General features: G+C 41.3%; 1 protein-coding gene across 10 annotated transcripts; it reads left to right on the forward strand.

The window, feature by feature from the left end:
• Positions 1–2,148: 2,148 nt before the first annotated feature.
• On the forward strand, positions 2,149–18,938 carry LOC109853983 (glycoprotein 3-alpha-L-fucosyltransferase A). Of its 10 annotated transcripts, XM_020426621.1 has the most exons (9): positions 2,149–2,499; positions 3,203–3,327; positions 13,148–13,402; positions 14,007–14,096; positions 15,531–15,719; positions 16,082–16,306; positions 16,482–16,670; positions 16,955–17,190; positions 17,722–18,938. In XM_020426621.1, exons 3-9 carry the CDS (start codon positions 13,238–13,240, stop codon positions 18,071–18,073), a joined length of 1,446 nt encoding a protein of 481 aa, XP_020282210.1. In that variant the 5' UTR covers positions 2,149–2,499; positions 3,203–3,327; positions 13,148–13,237; the 3' UTR covers positions 18,074–18,938. The 10 variants fall into 10 exon arrangements, with proteins under 10 accessions (XP_020282210.1, XP_020282209.1, XP_020282219.1 ...); XM_020426620.1 differs by lacking the exon at positions 3,203–3,327; XM_020426624.1 differs by lacking the exons at positions 2,149–2,499; positions 3,203–3,327 and adding an exon at positions 7,336–8,272.
• Positions 18,939–20,389: the final 1,451 nt, after the last annotated feature.

Genomic DNA, 20,389 nt, shown 5'->3' on the forward strand with positions numbered 1-20,389 from the left:
AAGAGTGTACATATATTTTTATATGATTATTAATATATGTTTGTTATTAACAGCAAGTAATTCTGATTTTATGTATAATATATACAAATGAAATATTTGAAGCTGGTTTGAGCAGATATATGCGTTTAATCGGTCAAAAACACACTTAAACACACTCTGACTCTCCTCCCGAGAAGAGTCGAAGTGTGTCGATTGAGGTCGATCACAATTATAAATGGAAAGCGACGTGTGGCGATTTGTGTCGGATGTGTCGACTGTGTCTCCTAAAAGGAAAGCAGCCTATATTTCAGCTCAACGTGTCTTATCCCGACCGGCCCAGTGGTCTCGCGGCCTGAGTGCAGGGGCTGCGAATCTGGAGGTCCCGAGTTCGAATCCGCTCACCACCCTGGAGTGTGGTAAGGATTTTTTCCGGGCCGGTCCCTTTCAACCGAGTTTATCGGTTGATTGGCGAACTGAATCGGGCCTCCAAAAATTAATTTCGAGTGTAATCCCGAATTAATTTCCCTCCCAAAGGCGATCGGTAGTCATACCATCTTTAAAAATACACAGTAGCCAATCGATAAAAACGTTTTTCAAAGAATGTTATCGAGAATGTGAAAACTTGATTTGACAATACAAATCGGAACGCCCAAGATGAACGGATAAAATTACCTGAACGACCGTCTGACATTAGGACTCTATAGCCGTGGGAACAAGTGGGAATTTACACTCGACGATGTATATCGCAACCCCAAGCGACGATATCAACAATTATGTGACGTAATTTTTTTTTTTTTTTTTGGTATTTAACGTGCCTGTAGCTCTATTAGGCTATTAGACACATTTATGTCGAAGATCAAGTGATTTTTCTTTTTTTGAAGTCAATTTGTGCAGTTCTTTTTTGCTCCTACTACCACGCGATACACGGCCGTCTTTCACAGTACGTGTACCTAATCTGTGTCGGGCTCGTGCTCAAGTTGTTGTGACTTGTGATCGCCTTGTGGGAGGGAAATAAATTCGGAATTACATCCGAATTAATAATTTTTGGAGGCCCGATTCAGTTCGCCGATCAACCGAAAAACTCGGTTGAAGGGGACCGGCCCGAAAAAAATCCTTAGGTGGTGAGCGGATTCGAACTCGGGACCTCCGGGTTCGCAGCCCCTGCACTCAGGCCGCGAGACCACTGGGCCGGTCATTATGTGACGTAATAAAGTTACTGATATATAGCACGGAGTAACACCACAGAACGGGCGGACGTGTGCCTGCCAACGCGTGTCAACCAGTCATCGGTGCCATGCGCTTGATCGTCCTAGAACGTCAATTGTTTACGAAGGAGCGCATCGGAGTTTTTCACCCGCGTATTCATTGCTACTCTTATTTGTTGTACAAAGATATTAAAAAATATACAGCGGTGTTCTGCAAATCTCGATCCACTGTACTCTTCGCACATGTGTGCGTTGCGTTCTTCTGTCAATATCGAAAATTTTACGCGTGACGCAAACAGACACAGGTCTGCGGCAAATAACGCGCCGATCTCTATTGGATCGATTCTCAATCGTCTTCGATTGACTTTGTCGTCATTGGACAATTCCGTTGAACCAATTGGTCGTCGAATCACGAACGACGCAGGACACGCGGCGAGAAACATCGCGGGAGCCAATCAGCGAGTCTGCTCTCGCGCGATGATTGGCTGTCGCGTCTCTTCCGCGCGCTGGACGCGTGTTGCGCGCAGGAGCTAATATGCGGCGAATTCGAACGCACGTCTATGTGTTTTATATCGTTATTGCAAATATCCGCAAGAGCGGTTGATCATAAACCGATTCAGCTCATGCGAACGAGTTATTCAAATTGTGTTTGTTGAATTAATTGTAAATTGTTGTTTAACCGAAGGATACGGTATTACATACGGTATGTAAACGCGTTACTCTGTACCGCTTCCCGTGCGGTATCGCAATATATAACTTTTTTTGTTATCTTTTAGGATAAAAATCCGACATTCGCGCACGAAGAATGATTCGGACCGGTAGGGCGCTTACAATCGCGAAACGAGCGCTCGCACACGCCGAGGGCGCAGACGCGCATCTTATGGATTTTACCCCTGTCGAGGGGCGCCGTGCACCGTCGGGTAAGGTTCTGGACAGCGAGCGGGTGGGCGCGCGGCACGGGAACAAGGGGGGTTAACTCTTGGCGCGAAACGCGTTCGCGAAAGGGAGAAGGAACGATGCGCGAATCAACCTCGGAGAGAGGCGGAGGAGGCGGCGGAGGAGGAGAAGTAAGAGGGGACCATCACCAAAACGACAGAAGCGACGGGTTGGGCGGCCGTCTAGAACGCGTGACCTGCCCGATATCGCAGGGATGAACAAGTCCGCGCGCATCCCTCTGTGATGTTACGACCTGACCGAAGGACTCTGACATGTGACCGGAGCCGTGGGCTATCTCTCTCTCGTCGTCGGGGTGCATCTGTCCCTCAGGCCGCAGGTTCTTGCGAGGACTATTAACAACCACGTGGTGTGCGATCTGGTGAGTTCTCTCTGTCGCTTTTCGAGCACATCAACAAGGGCGGATTTTCTAACAATAATCTTTTTTTTTACACAATATTGAGATAAATGTGCGCGCGCGTATGTGTGCGTGTGAGAGAAAGAGAAAGAAAGGAGATGTGTGTGTAGCCAATTGTACAAATATCCGGGAGAAATGTCCTTCATATTTGGACAAAGTTCTGTCTGGTGTAATTGAGATCGTTTTGATATAAATTTCATTGTATATGATTGTTTGTAACCATATATCGAATTTGTTCATATAGAATCTTTTTCGCCCGGATATGCACGATTGATCAAAGTGTCTATATGCATTTTACACACACATCACACACTCGCACACACACGCACACACGCACGTACACTTGGCGTGTTATTATATTTCATGTTGCTCTTACGAAAAATTCGAGTTTTGAGAAACAGCGAGCTTTGAGTCCATGTTTTTTTCTCGAAAACACTTAGAACGAATGTAAATTCGTCAACATGAAATGAAAAGATAATTTGTTCACGCGCGTGGAATCGAACGATTTATTTTACACAGAACAGATTTCGTACAAACGTTATAATTTTATGGACTCTCCTTGAATGCGCTCTAGATTGTTGTTTTTAATTGTAACACACACAGTTTGTGCGTCATCTTGTTTCTTTCGAGAGGTGGACTACATGTTTTTTCGTTTTCAATTTTCCAGTTTAAGAGACAGAAAATTTCGCACGAAATTGGCGCGCGTCTTGCAGAGAGCATACACGTACATACACCGCACAAGTTTCTCATCGCGAGTTCATCACCTTCGCCGGAGAGATCTCTCGTCGTATAGTTGAGGACATATAGTTCCGCTGACTTCGCAGCTTTGCACTCCCGTCCCGTTATATTGTCAAGTTTCGCATGCGACTATCGCTCCCGATATATATCGCGCTTATACCCTCTCCGAGAGACGGGAGGTTTTTTCTTTATTTCACAACTCGACGCACCATCAAGAACTGCAACTTTCGCGCGACTATAGCATCGCGAGAACGTGACTCTCGTCGTCACAAAATCAACTGGTCTATCTCTCTCGGGGAACAAAGAAAATAGTTTATAAGAGAGAAAAAACATCGAATCTTGCGAAACATTTCTGATATAAAGGGAAATTTCGATCGAAAGGTTTACCGATTTTGCGAGTCGCGTTATAATATTGTGAATTATAAGTGTGTTTGGCCTTGGTGAACTCCGTCTTGACGTTTATTTTGATTAATACACGCGATTAATGAAGATAGTACAGTGTTCGAAACGTTTCGCATTTCTAGAATGTTTCATTTGTGACTGCTGAATTAATAATAATAATAATCTGTACAATTGTGATCGATCGATGAGTTGATAATAACTTTGCAAATTACCGTCCGCGTTTTCGCTCTTGTCTGTACATATATATATATTGACGGATTTGACAAAACCGATCGGTACGTGGAAAATTACATTTAAGATGTAAAACGAGACAAAAACAGCTCGCGATCAAAGATCAAAATAGACGTCAAGACGATTTCTTGCGATTGTTTCTAACCGGATGTAAAATAAAATTTGCGTCCACATATACGCGAGACTTCTCTCTCTCCCGCGAGGTTGTGTGCGCGGCTTCGCGCCTCGGTATCGAGAGATGATTCACGAGAGAGATGCACCGTGAAATGCAAATGCGACTTAGCAGAAAAACACTGACATTTTGCTCGAGAAGTTCAATGCTTACGATCGCGTGTTGCAGAATCACGTATATACCGAATATGGTATATATGTGTATACACGAGAGGCGTGTATATGCCGGGCCTGTGACTCGATTACTTTGGCGCACTTGTCGTGGGAATTCGATATGGAAAGCGGTAAGGTCTTGGCGTGTGGTTGCCGCACGAGATATGCCGCGCGCACACACACAGAAAATCGGAAGGGGTTGTGTGGGCGTGAAGGTTGATTCATGCTGGTACGACGATATAGCTTCTCCCTTTGTGTGATTGCACCCCCGATATACGTACGTGTATGTAAAGATAACGGCGCAGCTCTGGTGCACACCCGAATTCACTCGCGAATTTTAGAGAGAGAGTCGTGTTTGCCGCTATTTTCTTATCAAGTTGAAAGAAGCGCTAAATACGGACTTGTTTCCGAGAAAAAAGTACACAAACAAATTCGATATCTGGTTATAAACAATTTGTGTAAAATATATAATTATTTTATATATAACATATAGGAATGTAATATAAAAATTAAATATATATATGTAACGTGTAATAAATATGTAAATAATATCTGTATATATTTTATATGTAATTGAGGCAATTTCTCTCTACACATGACTCTGAAAAATGTAACCAGATATGAAAATTGTTCATTTATGAAGGACCTTTTCTCGGGACACATACATTTTATGTTACATTTTTACGCGGCCATATCTTCCGCGCGAACATCCCTCGAGCATCGTTCGTCAAGAAAAACATCCGGTAAACAAGCATTTTACTCGATTCGATAAACATTACACAGCAAATTTGTTTTATTCGTTTTTTTAATTTTTTATTTTTTTATTATCACGTTTCTCAACGATTTTGATGCGCTAATAATATCGTATAATATATACATGTATAATATACGTGTTCTCCTTTTTAAAGTTTCCACGTGAAGTTCGTGTCGGGACAGAGTTTGGCAACGGAGCGCACCGCTTCGGTTCAAGCAATTTGCAAACGTAAATAGCACGCAAAAGTCTCTTAAATCATTAGACGGAATGGTCGAAGGTTAGCTCGTCGTCGGTGCGCGAGAGAGGCGGAAATTGAGAGGCAATTCGGCGACGACAATCCGAGTATTTCGCAAAAACCGCAATCCGGTAAGCGCAATCGATTACGAGCAATTCTTTAAAATTTGCCACGTCTTTCATAAACTAATTTTCAAACTGGTTTGCGTAACAGAATTTCAGTTCGAGATTTCCACCCTCGCGCGCAATGACTCGATCAATTCGCGTCAATATTTCATGAAACAGTTCTGTACAAAATAGACTCACTTTTAACCTTTGTCGCGTGTTTAAACGAGAAATAACAAAAACCGAAAGAACAATGTTGCCAAATCGCTTTGTTTTTATCGTATCGAAATTTTCTTCTGTTTCTTTTCCTCAAATCGTCCTGTGTTCACCCCAAATCCACCCTAAGACGAGCGCTGATGCGTATTCATCGATTCGGTTTTTAGATAAAAAACGAACATGCGAGGTTGACGCTCTGTAACGGTGAAAAGTGAGAAAAAAAAAAAAAAAAAAACAAGAACAAAAGGTGTCGAAATTAAATTTGCGTTTGATTAATTGGGTCGGTAAAAGGAAAATGCGCCGGCTTCCTCTTTATCCGAAACGCCGAATCTCTTTGTCGCTGTTACGTCCGGTAATGATTCAAATTGAATTCCACGTGGCGGCTGATCTGGGTTATCTCCGTGACAATTATATACGGTTGCGCGGACGTCCGCAACGACCTGGATTGCGGTCGAATTCGAAATAATAATAATTTCGCGATACGGCAGACAGAAAAACAAACAAGCAGAATTTTACTCGATTCGAAGTAAAACGCGCGACGTAATTGTTAATAAAAAAAACTATTAAAAAAAAAGAGTAACGTGACACCTGGGGTGCGTTTCGAGAACATCATTCGCGTCACACGAGTGTCATTTTATCTATGTTTTATATCTAATGAGTGATAAAGATAGAATGACGCTCGTGTGCACACGAGTGCTGTTCTCGAACGCAGCCCTGGTCGTATCTCGAGGTAACAATTTCGGGAATTTTCGGTAAATAGAAAACGTACAAACAATAGAAGCAAAATGATACAAATCGTAAAAAATCATAAGAGAAAAACAACGTGACACCTCGAAAAAAAACAAACAATTTCGCGATACACATATGTATATTTGATAGATGGGAAAAATAAACAAGAGAAAATTGGATTTGGTTTGAAATAAGAGACAAATCGAAAAATTACAACACAACAAGGCAAGCATGGGAAGAAGAAGATGCGCGAAAACAGCACGGTTCAGGTCGATAATATTTACGATACCGCGATTTACCGTAAACCTCTCTGTGTGTCATTGCTAACGAAGCTAATGAGTCGGTTACGAGTTGATTTAAATAACCGTATGTCACACGGCACCTATTCGGCTGACAGGCGTCGTGCCGTTGCGTGTCGTGCAATTTATTACCCGCATGCGTACGACGACAACGACGACATATGATATTCGTGAAGTCGACGTGTGTATTGTTTCCAATTTATTGGTGTTAATTGACGATTGCGTGATCTCGCGGGAGGGGGGAGGGGGAAAGAAAGAGATTTCGATGAATGAATGGAAACGAGAGAGGATATTCTTCGCGTACACGACAATCCTAAAATCGTTTCCACGTGCGCTCGTACGTGGAAATGTGCCAACGATTATGCATCGTTTGACCGACACGTTTATTATGCGTGAATTTTGTCGGATATGAGTGACAATGTGTAAGCGCGCGCCGTAACGGGGCCAGATAGTAATTCAGTTCTAAACTAAATAAAATACCGTAAACCACCGGCTCGCCGAGACAGCAAAAATATAAATACAATTTGTCCGTACGGGCGTTACGTCTGTCGTTACTCTGTTTTTTTAATTTATTTTTTTACTTGATTTTTTTTGTGTGTTTTCCGCCACACAAGTCAAGATCAAAAACTATTTTTTCTCCACGTAATACATTTTACAAAAATATCTAAGTAAAATAACAAAAATAATTTCGAGCATGTGCTGAATGAAAAATTTGTTGTTTATATTTTTTGTTGTTTATATTTTGCGCGCGACGGAGCTGAGACAATGTTGAAAAAGGAGGATCTTAATCTGCGGTTATTCGTGAGATAATTTGTAACACGCCCCCACGCGCGATATTTCCACGACAGCTATTTCGTTCATTGACAGCTCGTGGAAACACACACACACACACACACACAGATAATAAGTTTTCAGTCGTACGAGGGCGTGATAATAATCGACGTACACAATCACGCGCATTAATCGCTATAATAAATGCGCGATGTGATCACACGTCACCTCCGCGCGCAGCAATAAATAATCTCTCACCGACAGGTGTCAATTTTCGTTACAAAGTGTTCGTTACGCTTTTGCGTTCGCGAAATCGTCACGGACGATTGAGTTTTTCTTCTTTTTTTTTTTTTGTTTGCGCGTGGAACACAATTGTCAGACGATGATAAGGTGTGTTTACGCTCGATTAATTTTATCTTCATTTGCTCGCGAAATCTCTCATTACACAGAGAGCTTATTATCGAGAGTTTAATGTATGTCGGTGCACGACTTCTTATCGATTTTGCTCGGGAGAGAGGAGATAGTCGCGGGAACGATTTGAATATCTGTCTGTTCTAGTTTCTCTCTTTGTTGGAAACGAAACTTTGGCTCGAAATTCAGTCAAATTTACGACGTTACGATTAGAAATCGAACCTGCCTATCGCGTGTGTACGCCCGCACGTTTGCCGCGATGACGCCAAAGTCAACAATTTAAAGCACTTTCGACGACACTTGGAGCGACATTTGCGGCTCGCTCATCGTCGATTGTGCCCGCGTGCGTGATTGATGTCGCCGTTAGTGGGCGTCGGAGAGGAAAAATAATAATGAGATAAAAAGAGCGGTGTGAATTCATTTTGTTTGCGAATGTGACGGAATGTTCGGCGGAAATTTGCGGCGTGTTCGATTATCGGGAGTGTCCAATCAAGAGTTCGAGAGAGAGAGAACGATAAGCTCGGTAATATTGTAATAAAAACAATATTAGCTTATAACACGAGTTAATATTGTTTTTATATTAATAATCGATCATAAGTGAAAAAACAACAGCGTTAATAAAACAACAACAGCGCAATTTTATACGGAGCGAGAAGGTTGTTAGAAATCGAGCCTGCGGCACACGACGCAAATATCACATTTACCAGAAAAAATGTTTAAATATTGTGCGCGCGGAAATTAATCTCGTGTGTATATTTTCTTTTCGTTGTTAATTTCGTGACGGTCGATCGATCGTGTTACAAATTTGTCCATCGGGGATTTTCTCTCGCGATTTTCCTTGTTTTCCTTGAAAAAAAAAAAAAAAAAAAACATAATCAAGGAGAACGGAGAAAGACCTCCGTGAAATAACTCACCCGTTTGATCGCTCAATCTTCCTTAAAGAACGGAACGGATGTTAATTCGAGCCGAACTAACGAGAACATCACGTTTCATTAGATGTTAAAGTCAAAGACTGTCATTGTGTGATTGGTGAAAAAAAAAAAAAAAATACAACTACTCTCAATGTCGAGCTGCGCCCAGGAACGACGTAAATTTTTATTTTTACGATATGCCTTTTTTTACGGTCTATAAATGTGCCGTTACCACACACACACACACGATCGCAGTTTACAATCTAAATTACATATTGATTATCCTTCCCGCTAATTTCCCGCATGTAAAAATAACCCGAACGACGCCAAATGCGGACGAAGAATGAAATAGCATCGTGTTCGAATCCGATTAACGAAACATAGAAACTTCCCAAACCGCGGCTCGAAAGCGGCTTGAATAATAAAGATAAAAATAAAACGTTTTTATTGCCAATGTGTATTTCGCGAATTTGTACAAATGTGGTCGCCAATAAAACCAAGTATGTGGCGGGGTTTTATTGGAGATCGGATAAATATTACATCATGTGATAATTTTGAACATTTTTTTGCTTCAATTTAAAGCACAATTGTATAATTAGCGGATCATGTCTGACCGGAAATTCATCTCAATTTCGTTGTTTGTTTGTGTGTGTGTGTGTGTGTGCGCACACGCGGTAATGCACGAAGTGACGGAGCCAGAAGCTAGTGGTACATTATGAATCAGCCATTTGCCTCTTGTCATTTATTTTCAAAACGACATCAATCCATTTGAGCGTCAAATAGCACAATGGCGTTTCTTCTGCTCGCGCCGCAAAAAATATCAGCGCGAATTCGCTTCGGCAACTCTCTTGGAACTTTTTCAAGCGTTACCTAAACTAGTGGAACGACTGTTCTTTTTTTTTTTTGTTGTAAATGAAAAAAACATAGATGTGATCAATTTCGTGTCACTGTTTATTTTCGCAATAGAAAAAGTTCACGTAAACAAAATTTATAAACTTTGTCGTTATTGTTCGTGTTTTCGACCTCAAGAAGATTATAAAACGGGAACGTAAAAAGATACGCTACATATAATTAGCAAGTAGCGATAAGATAGCGAGAACATTAATAGTTGAATTGCTGAAATACTTCGTGGGGGGTTTTGCTTAAAGTGCAATTTTATTTCGAGAGAACAGTGTCGCGAATACGCACACCAATCGCGCGCGCGCGCGCGCGCAAACGTATACAAATAAAGTATGTATATAAAAAAATGTGTATATAAATATTTGCCTACACGGCGAGTGATAAGATAGTGATGTAATAGGCAAGGCGACCTACCAATGGACAGTAATACTCGAACGGTCCGACAGTGCGCACAGGTTTGCGGTAACGTTAGCGTGGATTTAACACCAGCGTGCGAAAGAAAAATACAAGTGACGCCGCAAAGATTCGGATTAACGTGAGACGTGCGCAAAAAAAAAAACAGTAATATTTTACACAACATTTTTACATGAATTTTGTCTCGGAGAGGAGACACGCTATTAAAAAAAAAACAAACAAACAAACAAACAAATTGCCGCTTAATCGCGAATAACAAATTGTTCGCATAAAAAATTCACATTTTTCCCCACGTAAATTACACTGGAGAAAATTATTTACGCAAATGATGCGCGGCGCGATGTCAATTGCAATATATCGATCGACGGTCGCGGTTTTCCGGGATCTGTAAAGTGCGACATTGATTTTTAAAGAAATGAAAAAAAAAAAAGAAAAAAAAACGTGAAGCGTAATTTCGATGAAAACGCGACTTTAACGCGTTCGAAGTCTCACCGGAACGGAGTGCAAAAAAACCATGTGTTATTTACGTTTTCAATTTGTGCGCCCGCGTTCTCTTGAGAATCGTCGAACGCGATCCTATCGCGCGCAGCAGGCACGTATGTGTGTGTGTATGTGTGTACGCGCCGTTTTCTTTTTATCAATAAAATATCAGCAAAACGTGACAGCGTTGACCGTAAACTTATTACGTGAGTAATAAATATATAGATTTCATCGAGCTTTTTTGCCGGCTGTTCTTATCTCGATGCAAAGACCGTTTTTCACTCTCGTTCCAAAGTAAACTTTTCGTCAGCACCGAGTGTTTTTTTTCAGGAGATGTCGCGTGGTGCCTCTCGATGAAGTTTGTTCAGAAATTCAAATACACAACTAAATCGATTTAATTAATTAATATTCTCTTTGAAAAATAAAACACGATCGTTTAAATAACAGGATTGCGAAACGAAACGCTTGAAGCGATGTGATGAACTCGCGAACTGCTGCTTGTGAAGCTGTGTGTTAGCTGCACGGAAATAAAATTTAACGTGTTCGCGGCAGTGCCATGTAAATACTGTATTAGCGTAATCACAAGTTTTCACGTGTGTGTGCACGCGCGCGCCGCGGATGATACATGTATAATCTCTATCATCACGTGCTCGCGCGCTGTTATTCTCCGACGGAACGTGAACTTTATCGCGGTTGAGAGATACAAAGAGTCGAGTAAGGCGTGTGTTGCAATCACGCGGCGAACCACTACCTATTCGCGATGATTCCGGCGGAATGATTAGGTTTCGAGATCGCGAGCTCGAACGAACGGGTGGACTGCTCCTCGCGAGCGAGGAAGGTAGTCCTTGACGGGAAAGCCGCCGAGAGTCGCGCGGAACGATGTCTTCCTTGAAATGAGTACGTATGTCTCCGCGACCGTGATGTCAGCTCGTTGTTTTCGACGTGTTCACGAGACGCAGAACTCGAATGATAATTTGTCGATAAACGTATTTAACGCGCCGACCGAACTCACGCAAGAGGGAAAATGTCCTCGTAAATTATTGGGACGAACCGGTTGCGGAAACGCGATACGGCTGTGGAGATTAAATTGAATCGTTTGAGCCGAGGGTTCGCGCAATTTAAAAGACCGGAAATAAACGAAAGCGGAGGAGAAAAGAGGTTTTACGCGAATCGAAAAGAGAACGAAGAGAGATTTACGCAAAAAAAAAAAAAAAGAGATTTTTGTGCGGATTACGTTAGATAAGATGTGAACGTCCCGAACACGTACCACTTGCCGGACGTTTGTTAAAGAAATAATTATAACAAATATATTTTTTGTATTATACAGGTTTTATATCATATATGTGTGTGTAAAAAGTTAAGAGCAAACAATATTTAAAAACAAATCTCGAAAACTACAATGAGAGAATTGTTGTGTTTAATATTTACATGTCATCTAACAATTATTTCCTTAACAAATATCCGGTCATGTCCGGAACGTGTTCGATCAGAGAGACTGTCCGAAGGAACTAGTCACTTTATTATCACAAGTCATAGATACGCGATACGCGAAGAACGTGAACGGCAAATAAAACGTTTTTTGTTCGAAAAATGAAGACAATTATTTCCAAAAAAAAAAATCCTCACAAGGAGTCGAGTGATTCGCAAACGTCGCGTGTGCGCTTTGATGTAAATAAGTATGTGCTTTGTACAATGCGCATGCCGACCCGAAGAACATCGGGTTGCGCGCACGAATACCGGGCCAACAACGTATGTGGATATAACATCATGCGCGTTGCCTATTCAGAGATGCAAATCGATGGTCGCATGTCGCATCGATTATATGAGGGACATGCAACGAATACATACATATACAGTCGAATGATTCCTCGACGATGTAATTAATCTAATGACGTCGAGTATAGAAATATCCTCGATATATTGCGAGCACGAACGCTCGAGCGAAGCTATTCTTCTAAGATCGCAAGAACATTTTGCGGGTGACTCTCTCGCGGGTAATTTTGCGAATTTACACGTTCTCTTTGTCAGTTTTTTTTTTTTTTTTTTTTTCTATTATTATTAAACAATTCATAAAAATGTTAGAAAATTACAAACCCGCGGTTAGATAAGGCGCAACATGTGTTTCCAGCGCGTGTTTTCTCGCGATAATTGTTTCCAGTTTATGTTGCCAACAATATTGCGCCTATCTAAAAGAACATCTGACATTTTACGTCCCTTTTAAACTCGCGTGAATTAATGGAAGTAAACCAAATGGTCTCTTCGTAAAAAAAAAAAAAAAAGATTAAAACAGCGAACAAATAGTGAGGGTAGTTTTGCTCTCACTTCGGATAATTTAAGTATGACTTCACGAGTGATTTATCTAGCAAACGATTATTCAGCAAACAGGAACTTTAACAAGGTTAATGCAGTCATATCAAATTGTTATCACGTTCCCGGTCCTTATCGGAGTGACCGCGTAGCGCGTGTTTTACTCAATGTACGCTTTCACGATTTTTCCGGTTTACACTCGCGCTGATTCCTTCCGATCGACCACATTTTGAAACAAACGTCTCACACGAAAAGAAGTAAATGGTATCCGCCCGTAGTTCGTATTCTTTTTTTTTTTTTGTTTTCGTTCTCTTCACAACACAACACACATCTGCAATGATCGATCTTCTCATTCTTTTAACTTTTAACGAACACTTGCGTTGTAGCGCGGCCGAATGTCGTGGAGCAAAGTGTCGCATGGCTAGATAAATCGTGGGGAGTGTGGCGCCCGACAGCGCGGGAGAAACCGGGGCGGCATGGCGCGTTTCTCCCTGAAGAGATATTTCTTTTACGTCCTATGTCTAACGGGCACGTTGCTCGTCTTGCTGAATCTACTCCAGGACGAGATATGGCACAGCATGCGACCGCATCCCAACCAGCCGCAGCAATCGGTTCGAGCTACCGGCGACGGACCGGCAAAGGTACGTTTTTTCTCCCTCTCTATTCAGCTTTTTGATTTATTAATCGATGCGAGTTTGTTAATTCGATCCGATCGATTTCAGCGAGAGAGATATATGGATTGGATGTTGAAGCACAACCGCGCCGCGTAATAACGCGCGTACAAGTTCGTTCGTGTTGTATCTACAGTATTACCTTTACAGCTATTTCTGCTGGCTGTAATTGTAACGTCGGATCGATATTTGCTTTAGAAAAGCGATGATGAGAAGCGAGAGAGCCGAAACGAAAACATTTAACTTTATTCCGAACAATTTCAAGTGATATCTTTCGACACACATATGGTATCGATAAGAGAAAACTTATCTTATTTAATTTTCATTTATACGACCGCTAAGTCGTTAAGTAGCGGACATCTGTTTTTTAAAGATTAATTATCTCGCGCGCTAAATTTCGCAGACACGCCATCGCGTATTCCTCTCGACGCGGAAGGAAGAGAAGAAAGTGGGCGTGATCGTTTTAGCGATGTGTGTGTGTGTGTGTGTGTGTGTGTGTGTGTGAGAGAGTGAGGTTCTAAAAATATAAAATCGTGATCTAAAATGAGATTAAAATCCCGAATTTCGCTCGCAGATGAAACCAGATTGGCCTTTGAAATCGAAGAAGCCGACGATGCGAATATTACGCACTCGGGAGCGAGTGAGGAAAAGACTTCCGTCCGAGGTACATACAGTCAGTTTCAAACTGCAGCATCGATTAATTTCGAAACGTCGTCGAGAAGCGACACGCGCGTGTGTGTTGTACACCCCTTATAGAAATTTATTACCGGACGAGCGATGCTTATTTTGAGCAAAAAAAACAAAAGCGCTGCTCTCGGCGTTTGCGTTTAATGTTCAAAATAAAGACGCGTTGTTCCGACCGAGTTTCTGCGAGGGGCGCGGGAGAAACATATTTATTCAAAAAATATACGTAGAATATATATATATAAACAAAAAAGTCAATAGATATTATCTCATTTGTCCCGTTCTTGTTTGCTTATTTGTGCGCCTCACAACTTTGTTGCGTCTGCTTTTTGCAAACTTAGTGGCTTCCTCTGTTTCGTCTGGCCTTTCACAACGCTCATACACATATTGTAGGTGCGTGTGTGTGTATGTGTGTGTGTACATTTACACGTGATTGATAACCAAAAGTGTATGTAACAGACTCGTGAAAATAAAATTATGTAAGTAAACGACGCTTTTCGCGCACGCAAAAACACATAGCATCATGGCATATAGTTGCGTCACTTGATTCCAATCTCTCGCATGAGGTTTTAGTCAGACAATAAAAATTATAACGCGCGCGTATACAACGAACGAAATTAGTTTTCGTAATTTGCAAATTTGTCAATTTCAAATCACTTCTGTGCGATTATGTGTTACACGTAGCGCGTAAAATGAATTTAGGCATCACTTAGGTTTGTTAGAAAATCACTCATAAATATCATTAACATTATGTTCACGGTAAAATTTGTTGAGTACCAAATTTTATTCTAAATTAATTCACGTATTCAATAAATTTCACTTTGAAATTTTGCTTCGAGACCTCTCGGTGCCTCCAAGAGCCTCAAAAAAAAAAAAAAAAAAAAAAAAATGTTGAAAGGTCTCTTCAAACCGAACGGTGAAAGGCCGTTTCGTCTGTCGACCGAAACAAATGTGCGACAAGTATTATTGCGCTGGTGTTATAAAATTTGTGATAAAATTGGCGAATGCGAAATTCGCACTAAATTTATTTATTTATTTTTTAATACTCGACAACGGCTATAAATTTCATTCCGCTGCAATGAATTTTCGATCTTTTTTTTTTGTTTTTTGAAAGTGGTAAAAATTTGAAATCGGTGACGGACGACCTTTGTTCTCTCGACATTCTATCATCGAAAAAGACTGTCGAAACGACAAATAAATTTTTTCTTTCTTTTTTTTTTTTTTTTAACTGACCACATTTTGGATTCCAACCGACTCGATCCTGTCTGGACTCTTTCTGACATTTCACTGTTCACTTTTCATAGAAAAAAGTCTCTCATATTTTGCCGATATTATTTTCTTAGTCGCGGCAGCAAATAGTTCTCATATTCTTTTCGGATCTTTATTATGTCTCTTTTTTCATTCTATCTCGAAGGTATTGAATGTAAATGGAACCGCCGGCTTAAGCGAAAATTCAATAGACCTGGACCCAACGCGAAGACCCTGGTACATGAAGGGAGGAACCAGAAGACCTTTTCCGGCAATCAAAGTTCGCAGCACTGGTCGGAGATTGGCTCAGTTGTGGCCAGAGGAGAACGTTTACGATGACCGTGTGACGAATCAGGTAATAATCGTCGAAATTGCATCAGAACTTGCGAAATTAAACATGAATTCGAAATTGACAATCGCACATTCCACTTTGCGAACTAATGTTACTGGACTGTTTTTGTAAAAAAACTTTTTTGTCTTTATTCTTCACAAGAGATAGACGTTTCGATTCTTCGCATAGGGGGGATCTTAACAAACTAAAATAAAAAAAAAAAAAAAACTACAAAGACAAATCAAAACGTCGGACGGTCGTCGCTACAAAATCTCTTTCACAAAGAAATATAAAAAAACTCGCCACATGGTATGATCGAAACCGTCTAAAAAATTACAAAACCCGTCCGTTATTTCGTCTATTTAATATACTAATACCTTCCGCAGCTGATGTTCGTGCCACCTGACTACAATAAAACCGACAGCGAGCACACGTACAAGAAGATAATGATACCTCACGGTATGGCCGAAGCCAAACTCGGTTCCATCATCTTCCAACAGCAACGCTGCCCGGTGAATACCTGCACGATTGTCCGCGACAACCCGGACGAGGCCGATCTCATTCTGTTTAAGGATTACATCACGCACGTGGGACGGAGACCCAACAATCAGGTATCCCCGTCGAATAATGTCAATCTTATGCGGCTCGCGCAATGAGAAATCGAGATTGCCGCTTTCGCTCGGACGCGATTTATCCTAAGGCTGCATTCATATCGCGCGCAGAGGGATACACCGAATTTTTCGAGATAATCAAGATCGTTTGTTACTTTATTTTCTCTTTCAACAGGTGTGGATGCTGTACTTTCTGGAGTGTCCTTATCACACGCAGAGCGTGAAGAACGCTCTTATCAACTGGACCGCCACGTATCGACGCGACAGCGACATAGTTGCGCCCTACGAAAGGTGGCAATATTACGATTCCAGTGTCACGCAGATCCCGCAGACCTTTAATTACGCAGCTAACAAAACGAAGAAGGTAATCAGATTGAAATGAAAAACGAGGACGTCGAAAAAGCTAAAGATAAGATAAAACTATAAAAAAAGAAAAACAATAAAAGAGAAGAGGGGTTGTTTGAGAAGATCTCTTTTTATCGGAAGGTCACTCTTCCGTATCGTATTAGCATGCTAAATTTGACTCTTCTCTATAAATATTTGTATTTCTTTTGGCGTTTGTGCGCCGGTTATTCTCGGTCTATTACCCATATTACCCGAGATAAACATTATTGCACGTGACACCCGGTGTCTCTTCTGTTTAATCAGGTCGCCTGGTTTGTTTCCAACTGCCATCCCCGAAATCAGCGCATGCATTATGCCAGAGAACTCTCGAAATACATTCAGGTGGACATTTACGGTGCGTGCGGCAGTTTGCGCTGTCCGCGTTCGCAGTCGCAGACGTGCTTCGACATGCTCGACGAGGACTACAAATTTTATCTCGCGTTCGAGAATTCCAACTGCAAAGACTACATCACAGAGAAGTTCTTCGTCAACGGACTCGGGTATGTGGTGTTTGTGTGTATGTGTGTGTGCGTGTGCGCGTCATTCTCTCTTTCTTTTTCTCTCTGCCTCTCTCTCTCTCTCACGGCGTCAGTTCGCACAATCCGTGCACAGACAGCCGTGGTATTTCGACGCGAATGTAAGTCGGCCGACCAAGTGCTCGATCATTTCACCCGGAGGTCGGCAACCTTTGCCAACTTGTGCGGCATGTATTACGCGCATCTCGGATCGGTCGTTTGTGTGCCAACTGGCGTTACCTAATCTCCCTCTTCCCGTAAAACACAGACGATATTAATTAAGATCCCGTTCGGGATCGGTTTGAAACCTCCTTTGATCGCCACGTCTCTCGATTCGCACAGGTGTGAAAATTTGTGACACGTGATGTGATACATGATGTGACACACCCTCTTTTATAGGATATATTCTTCAGTTTGTATTTTTTTCTAGTTATATTATCGTGTGCGTATTTTCGTAGTAATTATTATGATACGTGTAAGTTGAGATTTGTGCGATTTTCATCCGTCCTCTTGCAGACACAATGTCCTACCAATTGTGATGGGTGCTCATCCGACGGATTACGCGCGCAGCGCTCCTTATCGGTCCTACATTCACGTCGACGAGTTCGAGTCGCCGAAGGAGCTGGCCGAGTATCTTCACCGACTGGACCGCGACGACGATCTATACAACTCGTACTTCCGCTGGAAGGGCACCGGCGAATTCATCAACACGTATTTTTGGTGCCGCGTGTGCGCCATGCTGCACGACGACCGTCCGCCCAAATATTACAAGGATGTGAACGAGTGGTGGCGAGGGGAGGGCGTGTGCACGATCAGCTCGTGGCGCGAGCACGAATCGCACTCGCAGAATCTACGCAACAACACCTGAGGAGAAATCGCGCCCGTGAATATATACAACAGGCTCTTCCGGCGGCCACGGGGAGTAGTTCCGCGTGCACGCGTGCTCGCGTAAGTGCGTGCGTGCGTGCGTCCGCCCGTTACACACACGTTGCTCAATTTCTACAAACAATTCCGATTCTTCCAAAATAGAACATCGCCCGAGCCGTGGCTGTCGACCGTCTTCATCGCGAAAGCGCGATGAATATTGCACGAGGCGGAGTTGGGTCGGATAAGACGTTTTGGACGGATTGCTAAGTTCTAAGACAAGATTCCGGCGATGCGCGAAATGGCACGTGACCTCGCGCGTCCTCATTTCGCGAGCGCTCCTGAAGATGGTATTAATAAAGATCTTCGTTGGAGAAGAGTATGCCGCGCAATTTACTCTACACTCGGCTGCTTTTAGGGCGCTCACGAGAATGTAGGACTTGATGATACGCGAAGCGTGGTACTTGGCGAGATAAGTAAAATGTAAAACTGGGGATTTTTTTTTATTCGAGATACACACAAAAAAAAGAAGAGAGAATGGATGGAAAGGATCTTCTTTAAGCAAGCAAATAAGTCCAATGAGTAAATTCGAATCAGACGAGCAGGACGTTGTTGTGTACGTTCGGATTTTTTGAATGACAGCGGTTTGCGCGTGCCTAAATCGTTGAATCTTCCAAGGTAACATTTTTACGTACTTCTTTTATCGAACAACAAGCTGAAAATGACAAAATCACTTGGATGTGATTTTAGAGAAATAGCCATGACAGGCGTTGCTTTACGAGATAAAGTTCATTCGGGGACAAAATATTTTTTATGTTTATAAGAATTTCCAAGAATTTGATGATTGGAAGATGTAAAAAAAAAAAAAATAGTAACGATAGGAATACGTGTGTGTGCGTGTGATGCGATTCAGAAAACCCACCGGATGATTTTCCAGTTATATTTGTTACAGAACTAATTTGGAAAGATAGTATTTAAGATGCGAAACATTAGTACTTACAACGTTAATTAATAGCAGAGAGAAAAAAGAGAACAAAATTTTAACAAAACTTTAATTCTCGAAAAACAATAGTAATTTTTATATGCTTTCGACAGGAAAACATAGCGCTTCTACTGTTACCACATAAAAAAAAAAAATTACAATAATGGCTAATTGATTTTATTATCTGTAAATTCTAGCGTAAAAAATTTCCGAACGAAATTCTAAGGTCACATTCGCGAAAAGCGTGCATCAAAATTTTGTAAAAATCATCAAAAAATCGAAAATGAGTTGTACAATGTTAGCGAAGTTATCCTAAAAGTTCGTCGTAAAACTGGAAATCCACACATTCGGTGGATTCGGATTTGCATCACACAAAGAAACGTAACTTGAAACGAGAGATAGAGCGAGCGGCCACACGACAGTTTGACCACCTCCGGTGGCGATTACATTCTCATGCAAACCATTTGTTAATGGTTTTGTAAAGTTTTACAAGTAAGTAATTTACGCTTTTATATTGATGAGAGAGAGAACGAGAACGAGAGAAAGAGGAAGGAGTTGTAATATTACTGCTTTTCGTAGGGAGCAAACATTACTGTTCAGTATTTAATATTATTAATTGTTCCTTCTCTGCGTATGTTCCGCGAAGGGAATTTATTGTTGTACGTTGTAGATTAAACAAAAAAACAAAAAAAAAAAAAACAAGATTCATGTGCATTCAAATACGCATTTAAATTTCAAACACTCTGACGGTAAATTTTACTTTTTTCCGACACAAAAAAAACACGCAATTATATTTTTCATGAATACTCGCAATATGTGTGAAACACATCTGAAACTGACAAACAAACTTTTCAACTCGATAAAGATTCGGAGTCTGTTTATTAAAACGCAGATACCACGTTTCACAATTTGCATTTATCCATATTTTTGCTGCGAGGAAGCAAATAACGTTGTATTTTGTTGTTACCGCGCTGCTTAAATTGCAAACAAGTAGTGTGAGCTGTTTCTTTTCACTTTGGGAAACAACATGCATTTCTGATTTGTTTTTACGAGCATTTTTACAACGTGAAATTTTTCTTTGTCTTGAAAACAAAAAACAAACACAACACTTTATATTCGCGTTTGCACGTAAAGTGAGTTATTTTTTTTTGTTTTGTTTTGTTTTTTGTACACATGATGGACTCGAGTGCACACGAATTTTATTTTAGCGCGTGATTTTGTAGTGAGTCTGTTGTTTGTATCGCGCAAGATTCTTCAATGCGTTCAAACGCAGAATCTAGTCAGAAAGGGCGAAGTGTGTTTTCGAATAATTTATGTGAATAGTATTATTATACGCAT

This window comes from Pseudomyrmex gracilis, unplaced genomic scaffold (genome assembly GCF_002006095.1).
Source record: "Pseudomyrmex gracilis isolate BER0280 unplaced genomic scaffold, ASM200609v1 scaffold_58, whole genome shotgun sequence".
NCBI lineage: Eukaryota > Metazoa > Arthropoda > Insecta > Hymenoptera > Formicidae > Pseudomyrmex > Pseudomyrmex gracilis.

What these genes read in the sequence shown, in the direction of transcription:
- LOC109853983 (XM_020426621.1), top strand. Translation starts at nt 13,238, where the DNA reads ATGGCGCGTTTCTCCCTGAAGAGATATTTCTTTTACGTCCTATGTCTA. An exon ending in ATGACCGTGTGACGAATCAG is followed by an intron (nt 15,720 to 16,081) that starts GTAATAATCGTC and finishes TACCTTCCGCAG; the next exon opens with CTGATGTTCGTGCCACCTGA. An exon ending in TTCTTCGTCAACGGACTCGG is followed by an intron (nt 17,191 to 17,721) that starts GTATGTGGTGTT and finishes GTCCTCTTGCAG; the next exon opens with ACACAATGTCCTACCAATTG.